At 43.9% G+C, this 25398-nt stretch overlaps 2 protein-coding genes across 8 annotated transcripts in view; one reads left to right on the top strand and one right to left on the bottom strand.

Annotated features, from left to right (window-relative positions):
- Ints13 (integrator complex subunit 13) overlaps window positions 1-2890 on the bottom strand; it is a 34704-nt gene extending 31814 nt beyond the window's left edge. For 4 of the 5 annotated variants that reach the window (XM_038320870.2, XM_038320872.2, XM_038320871.2 and 1 more), the window contains exons 1-2: window positions 2390-2890; window positions 1359-1594 (exon numbers count right to left, since the gene is read on the bottom strand). In XM_038320870.2, the coding sequence (XP_038176798.1) occupies window positions 1359-1583 (225 nt within the window). In that variant the 5' untranslated portion in view covers window positions 1584-1594; window positions 2390-2890. The remainder of the gene's footprint in view (window positions 1-1358; window positions 1595-2389) is intronic. The other variant, XM_038320875.2, reaches the window with a different exon arrangement.
- Window positions 2891-3024: 134 nt separating this feature from the next.
- Window positions 3025-23767, top strand: Fgfr1op2 (FGFR1 oncogene partner 2). Of its 3 annotated transcripts, XM_038320877.2 has the most exons (8): window positions 3025-3337; window positions 3542-3608; window positions 11369-11505; window positions 13242-13359; window positions 15596-15738; window positions 18488-18586; window positions 20969-21082; window positions 23370-23767. In XM_038320877.2, the coding sequence occupies exons 3-8, from the start codon at window positions 11371-11373 to the stop codon at window positions 23505-23507; spliced, it is 747 nt and encodes a 248-aa protein (XP_038176805.1). In that variant the 5' UTR covers window positions 3025-3337; window positions 3542-3608; window positions 11369-11370; the 3' UTR covers window positions 23508-23767. The 3 variants fall into 3 exon arrangements, with proteins under 3 accessions (XP_038176805.1, XP_038176804.1, XP_038176806.1); XM_038320876.2 differs by lacking the exon at window positions 3542-3608 and having other exon boundaries at window positions 3026-3337; XM_038320878.2 differs by lacking the exons at window positions 3542-3608; window positions 18488-18586 and having other exon boundaries at window positions 3031-3337.
- The last annotated feature ends 1631 nt before the right edge of the window (window positions 23768-25398 follow it).

The following is a 25398-nucleotide window of genomic DNA, read 5'->3' as shown; positions in this document are numbered from 1 at the left end:
CTAGCGCCACACGATCGCCACCAACTGTAAAATACCGCACTCTCTGATTCATCGTTCTGTAAATGTGAACGCCTAGGATATGTAGCTGCCATCCAGGCACCTAGTATGTGGGAATTCTGTCACGACGTGGGGAATGTCTGGGGCGGGAATGTGGTAAAGCAGTGCAGAAAGAACACAAGCAAATAAATGAACAGGAAAATTTCAGAGAACAATAAATGCTATGAGAAACAACTCGGTTCACTACTCAAAGTCAGGTGGTAAAAGACAGGATTCTCTAGAGAGACAGCAACTGAGAGGCCTTCAAATTGACTACTCAACCAGTCCCAGAACAAGCCAGGGACAGATAATCCCAAGTATGCAAACAGCAGATGCAAAGGCCTTTAAATTTAAATGCACACTCAAAAAGGCAAAATCCAGAACAAGCAGAGAGTTGGAGATAAGCCTAAAGAAACATTTCGGGAGAGCACCAAAAGCCATCCAAGGCACCGACGGCCAAATGAACTACATGCTTTTCTTCCCCTCAGTAAAAGGCGAATTGAAAAACACTGTAAGGGATGAAGTGCAGCGCAGTGGTACAGTGCCTGCCGAGCACGCACTGTGAGCAGGGATCCCAGCACCACAAGACAAAGCCCTGTGAGGTAAGATGAGGATGTGACCTGTTGGGTCCCAGCTCAGGCTGCTGCAAATAATACGAAACACTTGGCATCTACTTGCATTACTTGACAGCTTATCTTGAAATATTTAAAATACTGAAACCTAAAAGTAGCTTTAATATTTGGAATTTCTGTCAAATGTCAATGTCTCTTCTCACTGATTAAAACAATAAAAACAACAACACAACAAAACTTTTTGCTTTCTGGAACTGGGAAGGTGGCACACGTCTTTAATCTCAGCACTTGAGAGCAGGAGGTAGAGCTGAGTCTGAGGCCAGCCTGGTCTGCAGAGAGTTTTAGGACACCCAGAGATACAAAACAATAACCTCTCAACATTCCTTCCACTTGAGATACCAGTTGTTCTCCAAAGTTTAGTGCCTGCTCCATCCATGTAGCACACGTATGTGTTACACACTTCACTCATGGCCCAGCATGCACACGACTCACCTCACAGGACCGTTAGGCCAGTGAGTATAACTAACGTGTAAGTGTAAACAGAAAGCACCGTGGAACCCACCTAGAACTTGAAAGTGCTCAGCATCCATTAGCCATCATTACTGCTGCCCATAATTAAATGCCCAAACAATATTAATCATAAGGAGCAGTTCTGCATACATTTTAAACAATAGTTAGAAATCTACAGCAAATTCACATAACTATTTACACAAATACATCCCAAATCACAAGTTTGTTCATAACACTCACCAGCTTTTTGAAAGGAAATATGTCATACATTATTCTACAATATTCCATGGAAGATTCTACTGAGCAAGTCCACAAGGATTTCGAGATGGGAGCCAAAGGGATGATCCCTTGGGTCCTATTCTTCACCAGCATATCAAACTCTACATGCTGCCTGCACGATTCTGCCATGTACGGGCAGTGATCCACAACAAACACTGTTTTATGAGATTCAGAAAAAATCTTCATTTTGTCTTAATCTGTAAAAGGATAAACATACTAGTCAAATGTTGGTACATAACATTATCACTTAGGGGTGTGTTTTCCTCAAGATTTGGCGGGGCGCCTGACTAAGTTCCTCGAGTTTTATTCAACAAAGGGCAGGGTTGTGGAGCCAGTTCAAGGGCTGAGCTACATCGTACAATGCTGTCAATTTACCTGACAAAATGAGTCCCTAATTCTCTTTTCTCTTACAAAGCACTTAAAATAGAAGAAAACGTCTGTACATACTTTTTGTATTTGACTCATATTCCCTACATATCACAGATCAATTCTTCGAAGGCATTATGCTGGTCCGTGCTAGGGGCAGAGGGAAAGTAAGTCCACAGGAGAAGACTGACAGCAAAACCACAAGACATTGGGTCTTTCCACGCAGTCCAAACCCTCATCTTCCCCAGGCAACTTGCAATACACCGTAGGAATTCACCATGTCTCCCAAAACAAGCAGATGCTGAGGACGAACCACTTCTAAAACTTTATAAGAAACACACAGAATACGTGGTGCAGTCCCCTGGTTCGCTCATAAAAATCTTACACAGAACAGACAAAAAAAAAAAATCCACACTCTAAAATAGCACATGGGAAAGAGAAACAAGAGTGTACAAGGGAACGAACCATCTTAACGGTCCCGCTATTCCCTCTGCCGCTCTGGACCGCCCCGCGCGCCCTTCCACGCACAAGTGCCTCTCGGCAACCTGCACACACCTGGCTGCGGGTGGGGGGGCGGTGTGCAAGGCAAGCGGACGGGGGAGCCCGCGGCAGCGAGGTGCGCTTACTTTCGTGCCTGGTCCTGCAGCGAACGAACGGAGGCCGAGGGAGAAGGCTGAGGAGGGTGGGTGGGGAGTCGGTGCACAGCCGTAGAGTCGGGTACCACCGGCGGAGGAAAGCCCCGCTCATCTCCCAACACACCGGCTTCCTAAACGCAGGAGCGCGCGCCTGCGCGTGCGCGCACGAGAGCGCACTCAGGCCCGCGCGTGCGCACGGCGCCCTCGCACAGCCCCGCCATCTTCCCTTCCCCTACGAGGAGAGCACCGAACCGGAAGAGGGCGGAGTTAGTGAAAAGAACGGGGAGGAAAAAAAATGCCTTCAACGATTGTCCCCAATCAACCGTTGGGAAGAACGGCCAGGGCGACCTGAGAGAATCCCCCAAAGCAAGCACTGGCCGCCGCGGCCCGGCCTAAACCGGCCCAAACTGGCCTCGGCTCTACAGAGGCGAAGCCCAACCTCGCCGCCTCCCCTTCTCCGCCTTCCACCGGCCTCGGAAACCACGCGAGAGTTCGCGAGCGGCAGAGCAAAAGCGTGAGAGCGGGCGAGGTGGGCGGGGCTAAGAGGGCGGGACCGGGCCCGCCCCCGCCTTTTCTGCCAATCAGCGGCGAGCCCCTCGTCCAGGGGGTGGGCGTACTCTCGCGGGCATCCGCAGAAGTCTCGCGAGGCTTGTCGCTCCGCGGCTGCCGGTAGCGGAGGTTCCGGACCTACCGGGGATGGGTCCGAGGCGCTCGGGCTGCCGGTGCGAGCGGCCACCGTCTGGGCAGCGCCGTGCTTCTGGTCGCTGAGCAGGCGCTGCGAGGGTGCGGAGGCCGCCCCTGGACGCCGGGATCTTGCGGGTCCCCGTCGCCGACGGCTGAGAGAGACTGGAGCCGAGTGAGTGGAATAAGACGTGGGCGAGCCCCCGAGCCGGGCTCCCTCTCTCCGTGCTCCCGCCGAGCTCCTGTCCGGGAACCGAGGTACGGAAGATCCGTGAAAACCCCGAGCCCTCACTCGCCGCAGGGCACCCCTTCCGGGTTTGTTTTCTTCCTGCCCGGGCCGCCCGGGAGCTCCGTGGGCGGTGGCGGGAGGGACTTGTCACTGTTGAATTTACCTCCGCACGCTGCACCGTGTTGGCGACTTGGACTTGGCCGCCGTCCTGATTGATGATTTTAATCCTGCAGTGCCCTTCCGAATTCTGTTCCGAGTTGAAGAAATGGTTTTCTCCAGAAAGATGTTCGTAAACTCCAAGTGCGTGCGTTCCTCCATTTTTCAACAGCAGTGTGGATCTCCGCTCTCGGAGTGATGTGTGCGGACAGGAGGCTCATGTGTATGTGTGATCCGCAGACCTTCCTTCTTTCTCCCGTTCTGAGGTTTTCTTTGAGAGACTGCTGTTTTTATACTGCTACTTCCCTGGTCAACTACTGATTGACAAGAGGTGTCTGCTCCGAAAGAGCGGGGACTCTTCTTTCTGCCCGCTTTTTTATGCCGACCGCGATCGGCAGTTCCGTGCTCCTTTCCAGACCACGGACCTCAGAATTATCTAAGGTTCTATATCTCACTCACACAGCGCCAGGTTATTTCTTCTTTCCCTGCGATCATTACAGTTCCCTTTCTTCCACCCCAAACGGGTGTCTCTGTTAAATGCATTATGTCCCCTGTAACTTTCTCAAGTTCTAATTTAAGCATATTGATTCATCGGGGCCTTTTACCGCACCGTCTCAAATCGTATTTTACTTCTTAGTGTCACCTTGTTGCTGCCCCTAATTCTTTACCAGGCACGCATGCCAGGCTATTGGGTGTTTCCGCAGACCTCTGCCGTTGTTCGCCCGGTTTGGTCCTGTTGGGATGCTTGCTTTTCATGCTGTCTCACCGTCTATCAAAACCCAAAACTCCCTTGGGTAACACTGATACTACAGTGAGCTCATAGAGCTCTTAAAATTCTGCAGTATTATTAGGATATATTATTTGTTCAATTATTTGTCACTCCTGCCAGCTTGAACTTGAGTCTGGAATCATGTCTTACTCATCTTTAAAACAAAAGCTAGCTCAGTGTTGGCACATAGCAAGCATTATTTATGCGCACACACACATAGATATATATACATACATATTTATAATGCAGTCATTCTAAAGAATCTGCTACAAAAATTCTTGGTCCCTTAAAAATCAGAGCATTAGAACTCGAAGGGCCTTTTTTATTTTCGAGTAAATGCCCATAACCTGTTTTGAATATGAGCAGGCCTGTATTCCTAACATGTATGTAATTGTACTTTTGCTATTAGTTGATGGAGGTTGTATATAATAGCATATGCGTGTGCATGCACACACACCTCATGCATCAAATGATTTTGTATTATGCTAGTATCTTTATATCTGACAAGTCAAATTTTATATGACACAGATGTTTTTGATAGTGCTCAGCATATATGCATTCATATGTTTTATTTTTGGCCATATGTTAGAAATAACTGGTTTAGGTTAGGTTAGTTCTTTGGATTGTTAATTTGAACACACACAACCTAGGTTGGTTTTAATTTATAGGTGCTCTTTCTCTCAAACTGTGTCCTTTCAGCTTTAGGAGTATTGGATGTACTTTTTTTTATGTATACAATATTCTGTCTGTGTGTGTGCCTGCAGAAGAGGGCACCAGACCTCATTACAGATGATTGTGAGCCACCATGTAGTTGCTGGGAATTGAACTCAGGACCTTTGGAAGAGCAGGCAATGCTCTTAACCTCTCAGCCGTCTCTCCAGCCCCTCGGATGTTCTTCATAGACCTTCAAGTACATTCATATTCATGGGGTAAAAAGAATTTCTTTAGGTTTTTCTTAACTAAAAGCTAAAAGTAAACAGCTGGCAATTGCTGTTGTGGGTAGGTGGTGGTTTCTCTTTAATCAGCAGCAGAATGTTCTCAACCATCTGTCAGAATCTGACTGCAAATGTCTTAGTGGCAGAGTGGGTGAAAATGGGAAGCAAAAATAAAGAAAACTTCTTAAAAGTCTGCCCCTGAAGTCTGAGCCTACCTTTATAAAATAATTTCGATATATTATGACTAGTTAAGACAAGCACTGAAAAAATAGGCAGATACATTTGAAAAGATTCCTTTAAATTGGAGTCTGTTTTTTAAAATTTATAGCAGAATGTGGAGAACAGTATCTCCCACATTACTTAGTGGCCAAACAGGGAGAGGAAGCGTCTTTTAAAAAGGGTGGCAGGGCAAATTCATATTATAAAATATTTTAAGCTTTTTTTGAGGTTTTGCAAATAGGAAATGAGTACACAGACTTTCAGAGACTGTGCCACTGTTTTCTAAAATGTTAATAAAATTAGGCGCTGAGTTATCTGTTTACAATTCTTTCTGTGCAGATAGGTTTAGACTTCTGAGATGTCAAGATGCAGTTCACTTTGTTAGTCTTTGTGCAGCCTAGAGAACATTTTTTAAGTAGTTCTTTTTTAAAATCCCAACATATTCATTGCTTAATATTAATTAAAACAATTGCTAGATTTTTGTAGTTATATAAAAATTTCAATTTTTTTTAAATTGTTCTTCATGTACATCTCCCTTGGTTGACTTGAAATAAAAAAAATAATAAATCTTTTAGAAGTTCCCTTTGTGGAGTCAGGGGATTTATTCTTTCCACCTCAGGATACTGAGACAGTTCTAACATAGGAAGAAGCAAGTGGGGCCCTCAGGGCCAGTGTGGCTTGGAGATCCAGTCCTGGCCCCACCAGACTCTAACTCAGCTGCTGTGTTTGGAATCCTCGAGTCCATTTTCTCAGTGGCACTTGTCCTGTTGTTTAAATGGCAAAATAAGGTGGCATTTTTAAGTCCAGAGATCTACCATTTTGAATTAATTAAAATTAGTGGGCCTGTCACAAACTGACAACCTGACTTTGATCCCTGAGCCCATATGGTGGGAGGAGGGAGCCTACTCCAAGGTTTAAGTATTACCTAGCAGTTTGGGTAGGATTGTGGTGGAGGCCATCACCATTTTATTTAAATTTCTTTAGTGATAGTAAACATCTTTCCATGTGCTTTTTTCCCCACAATCTCTTTATCTTTTAGGGTAAGTATTAAAGTCTTTTGGCCATTTTTAAAATTAGACTTATTCTTGCTACTTGACAGCTTTTTTTTCTTTTCTGGTTGAGTGCTCCATCAGATGTATAACTTGAAAATGCTTCCTCGAGGCCTAGCTTGTCTTCTTCAGACTGTCTTAGCTTCTGATAGTCAATTACCCATCTGGATGAAGCCTGGTTCACCAGCGGTTTTCACGGGTTTATGTTTGTTTCATGCTGTTGGTACTGACTATCTCCACATTACAGAGATTTTCTTTGCTTCTTTTTCCCCTTATAATATTACTGTTTTTCATGTTACATTAAAATTTGTGCTCCGTTCTGAGAAAAGCATTCTATAAACCAAGTAAGAATTGTATTGAGATTATTCTCCGGCGCATAGGTGTCTGGTTCTTCCAGTGCCATTTGTTGAAAAATGCTAATGTTTCTCTTTTTTTTTTTTTTTTAAAAAAGTGGATTTTCATGTATGTGTGTGCACACATGTGCGGGTGCTCTTGACAATTGGAAGAGAGCTTCAGATTGAAGCTCGAGTTAGTGACACTTGGGAGTGGCCTGACAGAGTGTCTGGCCTGTCATCCTCAAAGCTTAGTGGCCCACACTGTAACCACTGAGCCATCTTCCTAGCACCTGGTTTCTCCGACTTGTCTTTACACTTTGCTCTTCTGTCTTTGACTCTGTGTATGCTGGCCTTGAACTCACGGTAGTAATTCATGCTAGCCCCAAGCTTTCAGTGATTGCTCTGCCTCAACCTTTGTAGTGATTGAGTTACAGAAGTGTCCGCACCACACCCAGCTCCCTTTGCGCATTTTCAAAAATGGATTGGTCGCCCTCCTGTGGGCCTGTTTCTGCGTCTCTGTTCTGTCTCCCTGTATCACAGCCATCGTTGCTATGCTGTATGTAAAGTGAGTCTTAAATCGTACACTTGTATCTCTGCACGATGGTTTTGGTGATTCTAGTTTCCTTGCTTTCTATAGAAATTATAGAATCAGCTTGTCAGTTTCCAGCTGCGTTGACTGATAGCTGAAAATGTTTTTGTCTCCATTATACTGAGTCATTAAATCCTTGAGCACAGTATTTTCTCTGCATAATTAGACCCTACTTTGTTTTCTGTTAGCATTTTGTAGTTGCCAGCGTATAGATCCTGTATATACTTTGATTGTGCCCAAGAATTTCACTTATCATTATATCTGTTATAATGTATATGCAATCATAAATGTAACTATTTTAAATGTTTCTAGAAACATTCTTAGACACTCGTTTCTTATGAGGTTTTTGTCATTGTGGGTTTTGAGGAATTAATCCATTTAATATACATTACCTAATTTTTGCGTATTTAATTGTTTTCAAATTGTCATTGCTAGCTTATGGAATAACGGTTCTTGTATCCTACGAACATGCTAAAATCATAGATTATAGGAATTTTATGTTTTGTGTCTTTGAAAATCTCATAGAATATATTTTTATTATTTTCATCCTCCAACTCCTCCCAGATCTTCCCCACTTCCCTACCCACCCATTTGTGTTCTCTCTGTGTATCTCACTTGACTCCTGTCTCCTTTTAAAAACATTGAGAGAAATTGTTTTTATTCTTTAGGATTTTTCATTATAGCAGCATGGATTACAAATCAGAACAGTTTTCTTGTATGTATCCCAGTTGATAGTTCCCCTTACCCTTATTTGCTGTGGGACAATGATCTTGTACACTGTAAAGATTTGTCACTCGTATTGCTTTAATAAAACGCTGTTTGACGTACGTAGCCAGGCAGGAAGTATAGGCAGGGCCATCAGAACAGGAGAATTCTGGGAAGAGGAAAGGCAGAGATGCAGTCACCAGTCAGATGCAGAAGATGCAAGATGAAAGTGCCTCACTGAGTAAGGCACCAAGCCAATTGGCCAAACATAAACAAGAATTATGGGTTAATTTAAGTTGTAAGAGCTAGTTAATAATAAGCCTGAGCTAATAGGACAAACAGTTTACAATTAATATAAGCCTCTGTGTATTTATTTGGAACTGAACAGCTGGGGGACCAGGCAGGACAGAAAATTTCACCTACACTTATTGCTCTGGTAAACTCAACAAGATTGGTATTTCGAACATCCTTACCTTGTTATAATTTTAGTGGGGAAAGTATTTAGTCTTTGTACTATATTCATGAGAAATATTATTCTGTGATTTCTTGTTTTTCTCATTCCTTTTGTATGGTTTTGGTATCAGTAATGTTAAGATCTTTTAAATGCCAAATTGCTTTTGGAATCTAAAAATGTTTGTTTTTCTTTTCTTTCCTTTTATTGTTTGTTTGTTTGAGGTAGGGTCTCTCTTTGTAGAGCAGGCTGACCTGAAGCTCATTGAGATCTATCTGCCTCTGCTTCTGGAGTGCCGAGATTAAAGATATGTGCCACCATGCTCCACATATAAGTGTTCCAGTTTCCTTAAAGAGATTGGATAATACTATTTGTTTTGTGAGATAGGGCCTATATTGACCTGCCTGATCCTTGAACAAGGCATTGCTTTTATTACTTTTGATGTTTTGTTTTTTTAATCAATTTTTAGGTTTATTGTATGCGTATGGACCATTTGCCTGCATGTATCTATGTATCAGGTACGAGTTGGTAAGAGGGTGTCGGATCCCCTGGAACTGGAGTTAGGAATGGTCGTGCCACCATGGGTGCTCCTTCCGCAGGAGCAGGAGCAGCAGTGCTGTAGAATCTGAGCCGTGTCTCCAGCCCTCCGTGTATTTTCGGACTTGTCGCTGATGCTCTCTGGATGAGGAGCCTTTTTTGCAGGATATTTTTAAACTCCAGTTTCTTTACTATTTAAACTTGTTAGAAAATAGCTGTAGGAATTTGGTTATGTAACTACAGTGACTATAATAGTCATAGGTCTGTTACTAGTTACCATTTCTTCTTATCTGACTTTGTCATTTGTGGGTTTTGAGGAATTAATCTTGTCTTAGTTAGGGTTTTAAATCTGTGAAGAGACACCATGACCCCAGCAGCTCCTATAAAAGGAAAACATTTGATTGAAGTTGCAGCTTACAGTTTCAGAGGTTCAGTCTATTATCATCTTGAAGGGGAGCGTGGCACATGCAGGCAGACGTGGTGCTGGACCTGGAGTCCTACATCTTGACTCAGAGGTAACAGGAAGTTGACTGACTGTCACACTGAGAGAAGCTCAAATCCTACCCCCACAATAACACACTTCCTCCAACAAGACCACACCTCCTAATAGTGCCACTCCCTTTGGGGGCCATTTTCTTTCAAACCACCACAAATATGTTTAATCCATATATCTAATTCATGTGTATGAGATATATTATTCTGTTCACTTGCGTTTGGAGTGATTTCTCTTGTTCTTTAGGGGAGATGGAATTAAGACAGACTGTGTAACCCAGACTGGACTCCTCTTGATACACCCACTGCAGACTCTTAGGGACTGGGATGGGCCTCCACCACTGGCTCTTTATTTGTTTTTGAGTTGGTTATTCAGTCTCTCCGGTATCTGGTCATCCCTACTACCCCCATTCCAGCCTATGGTTTTACTGTGTTTATTTTCTTTACCTTCTATTTACTTGGGGTTTGTTCTGCCCTTTTCGTACTTTCTCAAGGTTAGGAGTTAGATAATTGATCTCAGATCTTAGACTCTAATACAAACATTTTGTGTTATGCTATAAACTTAACCATTTTATTGAATTCTTCTTTTCCGAGATTTCCATTTAGTCCTTTTCAGGGTTTTTGTTCATGTCCTGTGCTATAATTCTAACATCATTCAACTTTGCATTTTCTTAGGTCCATTGACCTGTTTGATCTTAATTTTTATGTATGTGTGTGGGTGTCTGTCTGCGTGGGTATGCACACATGCATTGGAGTGTCTGCAGGGGCCAGCGAAAGTGTTGAATCCCTGGAGCTGGAGTTAAAGATGGTTGTGAGCCTCCGGTATGGGTGCTGGGAACTAAACTACAGTCCTGCGAGAGTAGCAAACACTATTAACTATTCTCTTCAGTCCCAAACTGAGCTTTTTACAAATTATCCTCCTAGAGCCTTTGTTTGTTTCCTTATTTATTGCTTATTTGAGACAGGGTCGTCTAGCTGTTTTGTAACTCACCATGTAGACCAGGCTGGCCTCAGACTCACAGAGATCCGCCCAGCTTTGCTGAGTTCTCTATCCAGCATTTCTTCCGTTTCTCTTCTTCTAGAATCCATTATAGGAAGAGACGCCCTGTTTTTCCAGATTTCTGTTTTGGTTTGGAGATTAGCACAGCCTGTCGATCAGTCTCCACTGTGAGGATTTTAGGTTATGCCTCTTAGCAGCTGTGGCTGCTGCCAGGATCCATATTCAGTAAATTGCTGGAACTCCTGTTCACCCCCACCTTGCAGAGGAGAGGCCTGGTCCCTCTGGACTGTGCACCCTGCAGCAGATGGCCAGCTGTTGTGTCACTGCTGCCAAGTGTCGCCCTTGGTGACGCCTTCAGGATGCAGCCGAACCTCCTGCTTCTGTTCCATCCGTGTCCAGCATATCAGCATCCCCTTTAGTGCTTCGTTAGAACATACCGAAAGTCGTCTGTAGTGGCTGATGGTATTCGCTGTGGGAACTTTCTTCCCATAAGGAAAACTGAGACGATGTCACTTTATATGAGCTCAGTAGCTTATCCAGGAGGAGGCTGAGTCGTGTGTGTGTGTGTGTGTGTGTGTGTGTGTGTGTGTGTGTGTGTGTGTGTGTGTGTGTGTGTGAGGGGGGTGGCTAGGGAGCGTTCTTACTGTCAGATTTGCATGTTCCCCAGCAGGCAGTGCCTGGTATTCCTAACCGCTCTTCCTCTCTATAATGAACAGCCTTAGCCAGGGAAGCTTAAGTAGGATGTCTGTGGTGATGTGAAACTGAGATAAGGCGCTTGCTGACCTAAGTCCTGATTTTAATTGACTCCCTGGTATCCCTCTAGCAATGAGCTGCACAATTGAGAAGGCACTTGCTGACGCGAAAACCCTCGTGGAAAGGTTGCGCGATCATGATGATGCGGCGGAGTCCCTCATCGAGCAGACCACGGCCCTCAGCAAGCGAGTGGAAGCCATGAAGCAGGTTTGACTTTTCCTGACTGACGTCATTGATATTTGGGTGATACACCAGTCATAATTGTCTTATCAGTGTTCTGCTGCTGTGAAGACACCTTGACCACAGCAGGCAGCAGGAAGAGAGGGTCTCATAAAGCCACACCTCCTAACCCTTTCAAATAGTGTCAGTGATCAGGCTGTGAGCCAGTGGGAGCCATTCTCGTTCAAACCACCACAGTAACCTACTGCTTAATCAGATCATTTCTAACTAAAGTTTACACGAAGCCTCACTCGTGTGTGTGTGTGTGTGTGTGTGTGTGTGTGTGTGTTTCACTTTGGACTACGGTATATTATGTTCTGTGACAGGTACATAGGTTTATTTTAAAATCTATAAATTTCATCCCTCTTCTGACAGAAATGCACATTTGAGTTAAAAATAAGTGAAATTGTTAAATCTAAATATATCTGAAGGACCAGATATAACACATTTTACTAATATTAGGTAGTTTGTTGTATTATATAATGCCTAGATGTTTATACTTTTCTTTCTAGAAGTACTTGGGTATTATTTAACAACTAAAAATTTTTTTAAATGATGTAAGGAAATATCTAATTTTCATCCTATGTAGTTATTTCAGGTTCGTTTTTGCTGGCATGTTTTAAATCTGCCCTTAGGCAGGAGTGAAGTCGGTTTGCTTCCTTTACTAGCATGGGAAGACGTCTTGCAGTAAATGACTGCGTCCAGCACTGTGTAAACTAAGCCATCCTCCCATAAAGATTTCCAGCTTTTCAGAAAGCGGCCCTAGCTGGGCAGTGGTGACATGCACCTTTAGTCCCAGCACTAGGGAGGCAGACATAGGTCTCTGAGTTCGAGGCCAGCCTGGGCTACACAGAGAAGCCCTGTCTCAGCAGACAAAGCAGCCCTGATGTAAGGCTCTTCAGAATTACCAGGTCTGTCTTGCAGCTGTGTCCCTGAAGCACCCGCTCCTTGACTGTCCAGGCTGCTGGGGTGAGGAAGCACAGACCTGGCAGGGATGTGTCTGACTCCTGAAATTGAGAACCAGGAATGTTACGATGAAGTCACTGATAGCTGTCCAGTAAGAATGCCTCAAGAAAAGTGAATAATCTTACATTTGGATTCCTATTTTTAAAAAAATTCAAAATCCAACCAGGTGTTGTGGAGCATGCCTTTAATCCCAGCACTTGGGAGACAAAAGTAGGTGGATCTCTGTGAGTTCAAGACCAGCCTGGTCTACAAAGTCAGTTAGAGGACAGCTAGAGCTACTACCTACTACATAACAGACTTTATCTCAGGATGGGGCCTGGGGCCCTGCTCATGCTAAGGAAACTGTACACCCATCCCTTCAGTCAGTGTCTTTCCCAGTGGGTTTGCCTGCTGTAGACTCACTGGGCAGGTTGGACGTGGGCTGTATGGCTTCCGTGATTGGCTCTTACCGTGTATTAAAATTCATCTGGGTTGTATTATGTGTCAGCCTTTTTTTTTTTTAATTCATTGCCCGGTAGTACTGCAAGGGGACACAGTGTGTCCTGTTTCTTCTCTCTTCAGTGGGTAGATACTTGAACTCCTCTTCTTTTCCTGTTATGAGTAATAGCACTGTGGATGTTTTCTTCCTTTGGAAGGATGCTGAGTCATGTGATACCTCTGTTTAACTCTTGGAGGTTCTGCTCATTTATATTCAATTAGCAGGTAAGCATTTGCAAATACCAACTTCCCTTTTGTTGTTCTTTAATTTTTTTCATTAGTATCAGGAAGAAATCCAAGAACTTAATGAAGTTGCAAGGCATCGGCCAAGGTCCACACTGGTTATGGGAATCCAGCAAGAAAACAAGCAGATCCGAGAACTGCAGCAGGAGAACAAAGGCAAGGTGTTTGGTCTGCTCTGTGACGCTGGCTGGGGACTGACTGGTGCAGTCACAAATCACAGGGGCTGGAGGTGACTCAGTGGTTAAGAGCACTTGAGCACCCAGGTTTGTAGAAGGAGCTGCGGGCAGGTCTGCTTTTCATCCCGCCCAGCTCCTGCATAGCTAGCTTAGCCCTGGAAATAACAACACACAAACTGTATTCATTTCAACACTGCCTGGTCCATTAGTTTCAGCCTCTTATTAGCTAATTCTCACGTCTTGCTTTAACCTATATTTAGTAATGTGTGTAGCACCACAAAGTGGTGGCTTACCGAGAAAGTTCAGCATGTATGACCTGGCAGCTGGCTCTATGGCGTCTGTCTCAGAGAGGAGAGGTATGGCATCCGACTAACTTCCCTTCTTCCCAGCATTCTGTTCTGTCTACTCCACCTACCTATGTTCTGACCTATCAGGCCGAGCAGTTTATTAATTAACCAATGAAACAACAGATAGATAGAAACACTCCTACATCACAGGTTCAGTTCCCGGCAGCTCAGAGCTGCCTGTCATTCCATCTCGAGGATGCAACGCCCTCTTTGGGGTCACCAGACACATATGTGGTGCACAGACATATGTGCAGGTACTGACCCATACACATGAAATAAAATAGAAACCTTTTTAAATGGGGAAATAGTCAACTGACATTACTTTTTAATATTTACTTACTTTCTGATCTGTATGTGTAGACAGGAGTCACTGCTGCTTTAACCAGTCCTTTCCGTGAAGTCTGTCCTGTTTAGCATTGTCTTAGCTGCTTCTCCTCAGCATCTGGGTTTTGTTTTTAGCCTGGAAAGGAGCCCCACTCCCTCCTCTACGACCCAGCCTGGCTGCTCATAGTCTGTGCCATACTGTCTTAACTGGAGACTTTCACTCGACTTTTCCCCCATCCTTCAGCGAACCACGGTTAATAAAACTCAGAGAGAGAGATTGGGTTCATCCTGAAGGTCAGAAAAGCAAAACAGCGAGCCACTGGCTTTTACCTTTACCTCAGTCCAAAATGGTGATCCTGCCTCCAAGAATCTCAGAATGAGACTGAGCCTGAGAGCTGTCTTGTTTTATATTCCCCTCTAGTGCTGGATTAAAGGTGTGCACCACTGGGATTAAAGGTGGCACAGCCAGGTTTCTATGGCAACTAGTGTGGCTACTGGAATTAAAGGATTGAAGACCACTGCCTGGTCTGTAATACTGACCAGTGGGGGGCTGGAGAGATGGCTCAGCGGTTAAGAGCACTGATTGCTCTTCCAAAGGTCCTGAGTTCAATTCCCAGCAACCACATGGTGGCTCACAACCATCTATAATGAGGTCTGGTGCCCTCTTCTGGCGTGCAGGCACACACACAGACAGAACATTGTATACATAATAAACAAACAAACAAACAAACAAATAAATAAATATTAAAAAAAAAAGACTGACCAGTGCAGCTGTTTTACTCTCTGATCTTCAAGCAAGATTTATTTATTAAAATACAAATGAAATGTCACTACACTTCAACACAAGCATTAGTCTGAACTTGCCAGAATAAATATCATCAGGTGGATCTACAGCCTGGTCTACAAGAGCTAGTTCCAAGACAGCCAGCACTATTACACAGAGAAGCTCTGACCCAAAAACCATCAAATAAATAATTAGATTTGTTTCTATTTTTATTTCCTTGTACAGGGACATTCAGTCAGTTCCTGGTCTCTTCCACATCTGTCCTCATCCACAGCTCTCCTCCATGCGCCATTTGTTCCACTGCAGATTAGCTTAAGGGAGCCTTTGCTCCATGCCCCTGGGTTAGGGTTCCTGTTCCTTCCGGTTACGCATACGTGCTCAGGTTCATCCAGTGCTGCACTTGTGTGGAGCTTTCCCCAGTCCAGCCTTACAGTCTGAAATGAGTTTTTAAGAAATGAGTTTTAAAAATGAACACTTTAAAAAGCTAATGAGAGCTGTCTCAGTGGATCAAGGATGACACCAAACCTGGTGTCCATCCCTGGCAACCCCTGGTAGAAGGTGAAAGTCTATTTGCAAGTTGTCCTGTGACCTCTGTGCATGTGCACGACATGGGGACAAACATGCGCACACACATATAGCATAAAACTTACTTCAATAAAATATGAGGGGCTTCTTTGTTGCATGTTTCTTTTTAAGATTCCTGTCTGTCAGTGTTTGACATAATCTTAACTCATCTGAATAAAGCACGTTGTTCTCGCTAGAACTGCGAACATCCTTGGAAGAGCACCAGTCTGCCTTGGAACTGATAATGAGCAAGTATCGAGAGCAGATGTTCAGATTACTCATGGCGAGCAAGAAAGATGACCCAGGTATAATAATGAAGTTAAAAGAGCAACATTCAAAGGTAATCCCTCTATGAATTTGACTTGAAATGAAAACTGGGGGACATTATTAACCTATGTTCAGATTTTTTAAAGAATGAAAATAATCTACTAAAATTCTTGTGATAGGATATATGTATAATACCTCCTTTTTTCTTTTTTTCTTTTTTTTTTCCCACGACAGGGTTTCTTTGCATAACCCTGGTTTCTCTGGAACTCGCTCTGTAGATTAGGCTGGCCTCAAATTCAGAGACCCTCCTGCCTCTACTTCCTGAGTGCTAGGACTAAAGGGCATGTGCCGCTGTACCCAGAAATATCTCACTTTTCTAATTGACTTTTTTGTTGTCATCATCTCCCCATCCCCACTTCTTGTTATGTATTCTGTTCTCCTTGGCTTATTCTTCTAACCCCCATGACTCCCGAGTAGCAGGGTCTTACTACCTAGCGCTGGCTGTCTAGGAGCTCACTATGTAGACCAGGCTGACATTAAAAGCCTCTGCCTCTCTGTTGGTGTCCTTAGTAACTTTAAAACGGTGTGTGCGTGAGTGTGTGTGTGTGTTCAGAAATAAACTTTTTTAAAAATAAAGGTACATTCAGTTTAAAATTATTTTTGTAAGATTCTCTGCTTTCCCCTCCCCCCCCCCCCCCCCCCCCCCACCTACCCAGACACAGGGTTTCTCTGTGAATCTTTTTTGGAGCCTGTCCCAGAACAGGCTCCTGGAACTTGCTCTGTACACCAAGCTGGCCTCGAACACAGAGACCCGCCTGCCTCTGCCTCATGAGTGCTGGCATTAAAGGTGTGCGCCACCACCACCCAGCTGAGTCTCTGTTTTTAAGTATTATTTTTTTTCCAGTAAATTTGTGTAATGGTACCTGTTATACAAACAGAAACTGAAATGCTTTTAAAGTCTGAGCTGCTGAGTGTAGATTGTTTTCCTGAAGAGTCCAGTCTGAATGGAGGCCACTCGTTCTCATGAAATCCATGGGAAAGCGGCGCTGGAGTGGTTAGAGTATTTGCAGTCGTTTTACCTGGGGTCACTGGGGAGCAGCTGCTGTCAAGATAGGCAGAATAGTCGCTGCTGCTTACATTAAACTGAATGTTAACTGCCAGTGGGAAGTGAAGACATTGGATTGGATGATGTAACCTCCTTACGACCAGTGTTGAAGAGATAGTAATCGTTATATATATATATATATATTCCTCAATGATTAACACATTTTCGATTCTTTAAAATACTTCTGTGTTGATGTCTCTAGTATTTTTAAATTATTCCATCGGAATTAAGTACCTACTAGTATTCTCTGAGTGACAGTTACACATATTAGCCACCTCTAGTGTCAGTTAGTAGAATAAAGAACTAAAATTGGGCTGACTATTAGCTATTTATAATTTTCATGTCCTAACAAAATGGAAGTCCTTGGGTGTTTAACTGGTCTCTTGAAAATAAAGTCTGTAGTTGATGTTAGTATTTGTGGTGGAGTATTCAGTGTATCTCTAAGTCAGGGATGGTAGCGCAGCTCTTTAATCCCAGTCCTTGTAAGACAGAGGCAGGAAGGTTGAGGTTCTAGGCCAGCCTGGCTACGTGAGATTCTGTTTAATTCTACCCTCCCTCTCCAAAAATAAAGTAAATCTGTAACTAAGGTTTTTTTTTAATATATATATATGTATTAAGAATAATTGAAATGCAGTCTTGAAATTCCAAAAGGCACTCTTGTTTTACAATTTGACAAACAAAATTTTGAGGTTTGAAAGAAGAATGAATACCACCACCAAAAAAATAAATAAATAAAATAAATAAGTATGGAGTAAGATCTTGTCAGTTCCATGTTGTAGCAACTGTGGCAGAGCGAGTGTTTTCTGTAGCCCGTTAAGAGCTAGAGGCCTGGCTCCATGGTAGAACATGTGCTTAGCATAGCGGAGGCCCTGGGTTCAACACCCCACCCTCCATATACAAACCCACTGGGTGTTCTGTTCATCGATGCTATCCTGTTAGTCAACAAGTTAAATAGCCATGGCCCTTCCATCAATGTGTTGTGTAGGTCGAGTTCATCTCAGTGCTGATCCCTGCCTTCCAAAAATTGACTGTTCAGTTATTTGCTATTAATTCTAACTAATACATATTAATGTTTGTGGTTTTGATTTTTCCCAAAAAGGAGGCACTTTGGCTCAGTAAATCAAACATTTATTACCACCCTGCATTGGCTTAGTTGCTATGGGCAAGAGCAGGAGGAATAAAGGGCTATGTCACATTAGTGTTGAGCTGGAGTGTGATGGGTGGGCATGGGGAACTGAGTCATTACAGCAGTGGGAGGAGCAGTCCTGGAGAAGGCGAGCGCTTTACTCTAGCCTTGAATTAGCTCTACAGGAGTCGGGGAGTGCATAGGCAGAGAGACGAGATGCAGGCACAAGAGTGCCGTGGTCTAGACTGTTTCTACTGTGATCTACTGTGCCTAAACACAGAATAATTCTGTGGCACACTAGGGGAGCACAGTTGAGTATGGCTGCACTTGGGGCATGTGTCCTGCTCGAGGGACACAGGTTTCTGTACTCGCCTAGGGCTTTGTGAGTCCATATTTAAAAACCACTAGAAAACATAACTCCGTTTCATCCAAATAGTTAGTTCTACATTGTTTTTTAAACAGATGCCTTTTTGGAAATTTTTAAAAAAACAAACATTCCAACAGTTGGCTAACACGCATGAACTAACACTCATCCAGTTTCTAAATTACGGATGAAGTCCGTATTAACATTGTAACGACTCTGTGCTGCAGATTGACATGGTACACCGTGACCACTGCGCAGGATCTCGGCACATCCTCGAAGCACCTCAGCGTGGACTGGAGAGGCGGCACTGGGAAGCAAATCAGAATGTACACTAAATCAAACAGTCAACTTCGGGGATGGGCGGAAGTGGGGTCCGTTTAAAAAGCTGTTTTAGTTTGAATTGCCCTTGTAGATTAGACCAGCAAATAAACAAAATCAATCGAAGAACAGTGTGCTTTTCATGGTCGTGCTGCTAAGTCTAAAACTGTCCTTAACGCTCTGTGTGTCACGCGAGGATGTAAGCCACTGTCTGTTAGGTGACAGAGACTTAGGTGCTTACCAGCCATCTTTGTCTGCTCCCACTAGACGCCACTGTGGTCTTTGCTCTCATAAGACAGTGCATTTCTGACATTAAATACAGATCTCTGCTTCTGAAGCCCGATCGGTCTACGTAGCAAGTCCCAGGCTAGCCAGAGCTGTGCAGTGAGACCCTATCTAAAAAAGAAAAATACATTTTCTTGATATTAACTTTAGCCTTACATTATAAAAGGCTGGTCCATCAAATGTAAAATTTTTAGTTTTTAATTAGTTGTATTTCTTTGGTTTGAGTTCACAAATAGAAATTCAAAATACGTTTTGAATTTATAGCTGTACATAGTGATGCTTTCTGATGATCTGGGCTGTTGCTGCAGAGTAGAAATAATAAATATTATTTATCTATTGTTAATATATTTTTATATCATGTATACAGTGTTCTGCCTGCAGGTCAGAAGAGGGCACCAAATCTCTTACAGATGGTTATGAGCCACTATGTGGGAACTGGGAATTGAACTCAGGACGTTTGGAAGAGCAGGCAGTGCTCTTAACCACTGAGCCATCTCTCCAGCACTTGTTAATATATTATTAATAACAATGACTAGTTATTATTGATAATAAGACAGACTTGGAAGTGGAAAGGTATTGAGACAGTTGCAGGGTGATGTGCTGACATTGGGTTTAGAGCTAAATTTCTTGCTTTGTGTCTCTTAAAAGAAGTATGGTTCTTACATCTAGTAAGTGAGTTGTTCACGGGGCCTACAACACATGCTAAGCATCATTGTGTTTTTTTCCTGATGATCTTGTTAGAACAATTTGCTGAAAACTCAGCAACCCTTTTTTTTCTTCCATTTTAAAGGCAATAATATATTGGCTTCCTATGTTTACACCTATGCAGGTGCCATGTACTGAGCAGATTGTAAGTTGAGAAAGCTGCTGCGTTCAGATTGGCACTGTAGTCAGTTATCCGTGTGTGGCCTCGGTCACAGAGGGCCTCGGTGACTGTGGGGCTGCAGAGAATGGCTAGCGTTTGCCCTGGGGACAGCTTTGTACCACAGGCTAGTCCAGAGCTGTCCAGTCCACCTCCCTGAACTGGTGGCATCTCTGTGATGTGGAGGGTACTTAGCCATGTGTCAGCATTAAGACGAGGTTGGGAGTGGAGCCCTGGTGTCAGTCCCCAGAACCAAACACAGAAGGGCCTACATCTTTTTCTTTAGGATTAGTAACTGGAGCCTGGGGTGTAGCTCGGTGATGGAGTGTTTGCCTGGTTTATTGAGAAAATTATTCTTAGGCTTCTATCAATTTTTAAACTCCATTGTCCCCTTCACTGAACAAAGTTGTAAGGTCAGGGATGGTATCTTATGACAAGTTGTGCTTCTGCTGCCTGGCGTAGTGCCTGATACGTCACAGAGGTGCAGAAAACAGGAATGACAGAGAATTTGTAAAACTGACGAATATGAGTATCTATATCATGTGGAAATTAGTTCTTTTTTATCAGGCAAAAAAGCACTTAACTGTTTTAATACTCTGTAGCAGTTTGTTAATTTTGCTCAATAATTCTTGTTCAGCAAACACTAAATAAATAATAGACGGGTGTAAACAATACCCTTTCTGTTCTTGAGGAGGATTATCGTCTAGAATGGCTCTCTTGGTTGGCTGGGGATAGCAAAGGAGACTGAATCACACAGACTGGGGATCAACTTAGAGTCATTAATACTGCAGAGGAGACTGAATCACAGAGACTGGGGATCAGCTCATAGGCATTAATACTGCAGAGGAGACTGAATCACAGAGACTTTCTTTCCCATCACGTTAACCATAGGACGTGCAGCTGTGAAAGAGACTCTCCTTGGGCGTTGTGATACATGTGAAATGAATGAACTGGTTTGCTGTAGGGTTGAATTATACTGTGATGTATAGCCTTGGCCTTAATTACTCTATTCTTTGCCTTTTTTTTTTCTTCAGTTTCTCAATGTAGTCCAGCTGTCCTGGAACTCACTCTGTAGACCAGGCTGGTCTCAAAGAGATCCTCCTGCCCCTTTAATTCTGTTCTTAACACCTGATATCCGCCCAGCTCCGTATGCTGTGTGTCACAGGCAACATGAGGATGTCATAGCGTTAGGTGGCAGTGCAGTGACGTCTTCCTCTGACTTCCGTGTCCCCCTTTCTTCCAGGAGTTGGAAGCACATGTTGACCAGATCGCCGAGATGGCAGCAGTGATGAGAAAAGCCATTGAAATTGACGAACAGCAGGGTTGCAAGGAACAGGAGCGAATTTTCCAACTCGAAGTGAGTTTTAAGCTTCAGCTATGGGTGGAAAGTATCCCTGCAAACACTCAACCAGAGAACAGTCCCAGTCTTAACACACCACTCTTTGAGTTGGTGGTAATGTTTCTGAATCCGGGTGCTGGTGATACTGTGAAATAGGCCGTCGGGTATATTGCAGAAATCTGGGGTCATCAGTGACATATGAACACATCAGGAGTGAGAACGCTGATCTTTAAAACAGGCGTGGTGGCGCACGCCTTTAATCCCAGCCCTCGGGAGGCAGAGGCTGGTGGATCTCCGAATTCCAGGCTGACCTGGTCTACAGAGTAAGTTCCTAGACAGACAGGGCTGTCTAGGAGAAATTCTGTCTTGAAAGAAAAGAGAAAGTTGAGTTTTGAGTCTATGTTTTCGTGTGTGTGTGTGTGTGTGTGTGTGTGTGTGTGTGAATTTCCTTGATTTCATAATTTTTAAAACTTAGTTCTTTTATGCTAAAGATCATGTTATAGAAAAATGTTTTATAATGTACAAATAAAGCCAGGTGTGGTACCCCTTTAATTCTAGCACTCAGGAGGTAGAAGCAGGAGGATTAGGAATTTAAAGTCACTCTCAGCCCCCAGTGAGTTCTAGGCTAGCCTGGACTACATGAGATCCTGACTCAAAAAAAAAAAAAAAAAAATGGGTGTGCTGGGGAGCTGGCCCAGTGGGTAAACGGTTCCTGTGGCGCATGAGGCCCTGACTCTGGATCCCCAGCACCCATGTTCAGGCCATGGCTAGCCAGACCGTAAGCTCCAGGCTCAACAAGACATCCTGTCTCAGAACAAAGTGGAGTGTCACAGAGGAAGACTCTGGCATCTCCACATGTACACACACGCAGAACACACACCCAAAAAGTAAAATTTAAAATGTTCTGCTTAAAGTCATGACCAGGAAATCCCTTACAGATGGCATAAGGCCTGTGTCTGTCCCTGAGCACACGCGTGCTCCGTCTGCACCTCAGGGCAGGCTTTCTCAGCAGTTCACATGTGCTCAGAAGATGATGGGCAGGCCAGGCCAGACTGCTGAGGCCAAAAGCAGCTGTGGAGAGCAGGTTATAAGGTGACAGATTCTTACAGTGCCAGATAATTTACATTTCTTTCTGAAACAAGATCACCTCGGCTGGGAGGGAAACACACAATAACTACCTCAAGGTATTATTCATATGAATTTATAACTAGTCTGAGTTACATGGGTGTTAACTCATCTCCAGTCTGTTTGCAGAACAAGCTCATTTCTGCCTCTTTACCAGCTCCATCTGCACACATTAAGACTTGTAGCTTGCCAAGCAGCGGTGGCACACACCTATAATGCCAGCACTTGGGAGGCAGAGGCATGTAGGTATCAGTGAGTTCTGGGCCAGCCTGGTCTACAAAGCAAGTTCCAGTGTAGTGTTCTGTAGTGAGGAGCGGCAGGCTGTGTTCCTGCCACCCAACTCCCGGCCGTCTGGCTAGCTTATGCCCCGAAACAACAACACACAAACTATTCTTTTAAACACTGCCTGGCCCATTAGTTTCAGCCTCTTATTATTTAATTCTCACATCTTGCTTAACCCATTTCTAATAATCTGTGTAAAACCACAAGTGGTGTCTTACCGGGAAAGACTCAGCATTTCTGACCTGGCTGCTGGCTCCATCGCCTCTGTCTCAGAGAGGAGAGGCAGGGCATCTTCCTGAGGCATCTGCCTCACTCACTCCCAGCATCCTGTTCTGTCTACTCCACCCACCTATGTTCTGACCTATCAGGCCAAGCAGTTTCTTTATTAATTAACCAATGAAATCATCAGATAGATAGAAGACACACCTACATCATTCCAGGACAGCCGGAACTGTTACACAGAAAAACCCGGTCTCAAACAAAACAAAACAAAACAAAAAGACTTGCAGCTCTAGGGAGGTTGAATACTGACCCTGTGCCTTTAACAGCATTTGAAATCTGGTTTTTAATTTTGAGATGGTCTCATTGTGTTGCCCTGGCTAGTCTAAAACTTTGCTCTCTACACCAGGATGACCTCAAACTCACAGAGATCCTCCTGCCTCTGTCTCCCGACTGCCGAGGTTAAAGGTGGGCGTTACTGCACCCAGCTTTGCGATCTTTTTAGATTCAGATCTGTAGCATGTAGTACATGTGTGTGATCACAGAGCCTGCCTTTCCTGCTGTACCTTCACTCGTCTGGCTTCTGGAGGTGCCGTGTACGGATCTTACGGGTTGCCCGAACATTGGGTCTGTGTGCACGGGGTATAAGCCGTCTTCAGTTCTGCTTGTCTCCTTACAGCAAGAAAACAAAGGCTTGCGAGAGATCCTTCAGATAACCCGAGAGTCCTTTCTGAACCTTCGGAAGGATGATGCATCAGAGAGTACATCCTTGTCTGCCTTCGTGACTAACAGCGACCTGAGTCTGAGGAAGAGCTGAGTGGCTCTCTGTGCAGTCACTGGCATGGGCTCAGAAGTGAGTGGATGAACGAACACAAACCCAGCTCAGCCAGCCTGTTCCCCTCTACTGTATGGACAAGTGCAGCGGCCGAGACAGGAGTGGATAGCCCGTGGTCGTGAACGAGGCTGCAGAGAGTAAGTGAGGCTGGAAGAGTGAACCTCACAGTGCTGCTGGGCTCTGCGGTTCCTGGATACGCGGGCCACCCTGAACTCTCCCAATAAACGTTTGGAAGTCCTGTATTAGCCCTTTTAAATGTAAGGTTTGCTGTGGTTTCTGAATGGAAAACTTTGTTCTAAGTCTTGTCCTTCCTGGTGAGTCTCTGAACAGCTTGTGTACCACGAGGCTTCTGCCTTGGTCACCTGTCACCCTTCCCATTTGTTCAGCCTCTGTCAAAGGTGGTTCAGGCACAGAGGCTCCAGGAATTTGTTACTCACACCACACACAGAAGGCGTCCACTGCACCATCCCTCGTGCCCATTTCTTTCAGCTGCAGTTATCCATGACTTGCTGGAGTGTATGCAGTGCCAGCTCAGGAAGGAAAGAGAAGGAATATTACTTTCTAAGAAAGACAGCCGTATATAGACACATTTAGTAGGTTAAACTACTTTGAAAGAATGTTTATGGTTCTCAGTTAACAAACTGGCTTTCATCCTCTCTACTTGATGTTTAAGGATGTGTGACTGCTCACTGGTGGACAGTTGGCATATTTACTGTATCAAATGGGTATGGTAATCTCCAAGTAAATTTGGAATCCCTTTTGTTTTTATTTAAGAAATTACTTTTCAGATACTTAAAAAGTAGATGCAGGTTCCAAGAAGAGTCCTGGGCCTGAGTCTCAGCCCCATTCGCCTGGTTCTTACAACCTGTGAGGTTCTCCCTACAACCTTTGACGCAGAAAAGGGCAGCGAAGTGTAGACCCCCAAACATTATCCTGTGCAGTTAAAAATATGTAAAGCTTTTGAAGGCCACAAGGTACGGAAGTGTGCTTTAACACCAATTGAAACTTACAAAAGGTTGTGATATATGGCTAAAAACATAGTATTCTTATATGTAAGATTCATATTAAGTTAGCACAAACACAATGTGTTAGTTTCAAGTATATCATTTGTTAAGGAAATACTACTTTGCATTATAATTTTACATATTATTTCATGTATTGGTAAAATTCAAAGGACTTCGTGATGAGGTGAGCAGGGTCACAGGGCTACTAGGGAAGGGCCAGTGCCCCGACGGTCAGCACTTCTCATGTGGAGCCCTCATAGTTTATACATACGTGAGTTTATTGCTAAGACTTTTCTATTGGTTTGAAGAGTACCCTAATGTAATGGTACATTTGCTCATGCGGGCCAGAAGAAAGGCTAAAAAGAAGAAAGCTGCACAGCTGATGAGTCGGAGGCAGTGCGTTGAGCAGCTCTGTTGTAAAATGTTACTGAGAAGTAATTATTTTTATAAAAAGTTATTTATCCTTTGTCTTCAGTATGATTTGAAGGTTGTGAATATTGAAAACGTTTGCTTTGTTTTTAACAACAGTTTTCCATCACCAACCCCCCCAAAACAACTTTATGCTTACATCTGAGAGTGTGTGCTGAAGAGGGGCCTATTTTATCAATAAAGACGGGTGTTTAAAACTGGGACAACCTCAGCTTAATATCAAAACAAAGCTTACATTTCTTAAACACAATTTGCTTTTGAAGCTTATTCTCTTTGCAGGAGGGGTGGGTGGTGCTGGGGTTTCTGTATGCTCTCTATGCATACATTCTGTGTGCACTCTGTATGTATGTGCTCTGCGTGCACTCTGTATACTCTGTTCTGCGTGTACTCTGTATGTATGAGTTCTGTGCGCGCTCTGCACTCTGTATGCTGCGTCACTA

This window comes from Arvicola amphibius, chromosome 2 (assembly GCF_903992535.2).
Source record: "Arvicola amphibius chromosome 2, mArvAmp1.2, whole genome shotgun sequence".
NCBI lineage: Eukaryota > Metazoa > Chordata > Mammalia > Rodentia > Cricetidae > Arvicola > Arvicola amphibius.
This window is presented reverse-complemented; position numbering and strand designations above follow the sequence as displayed.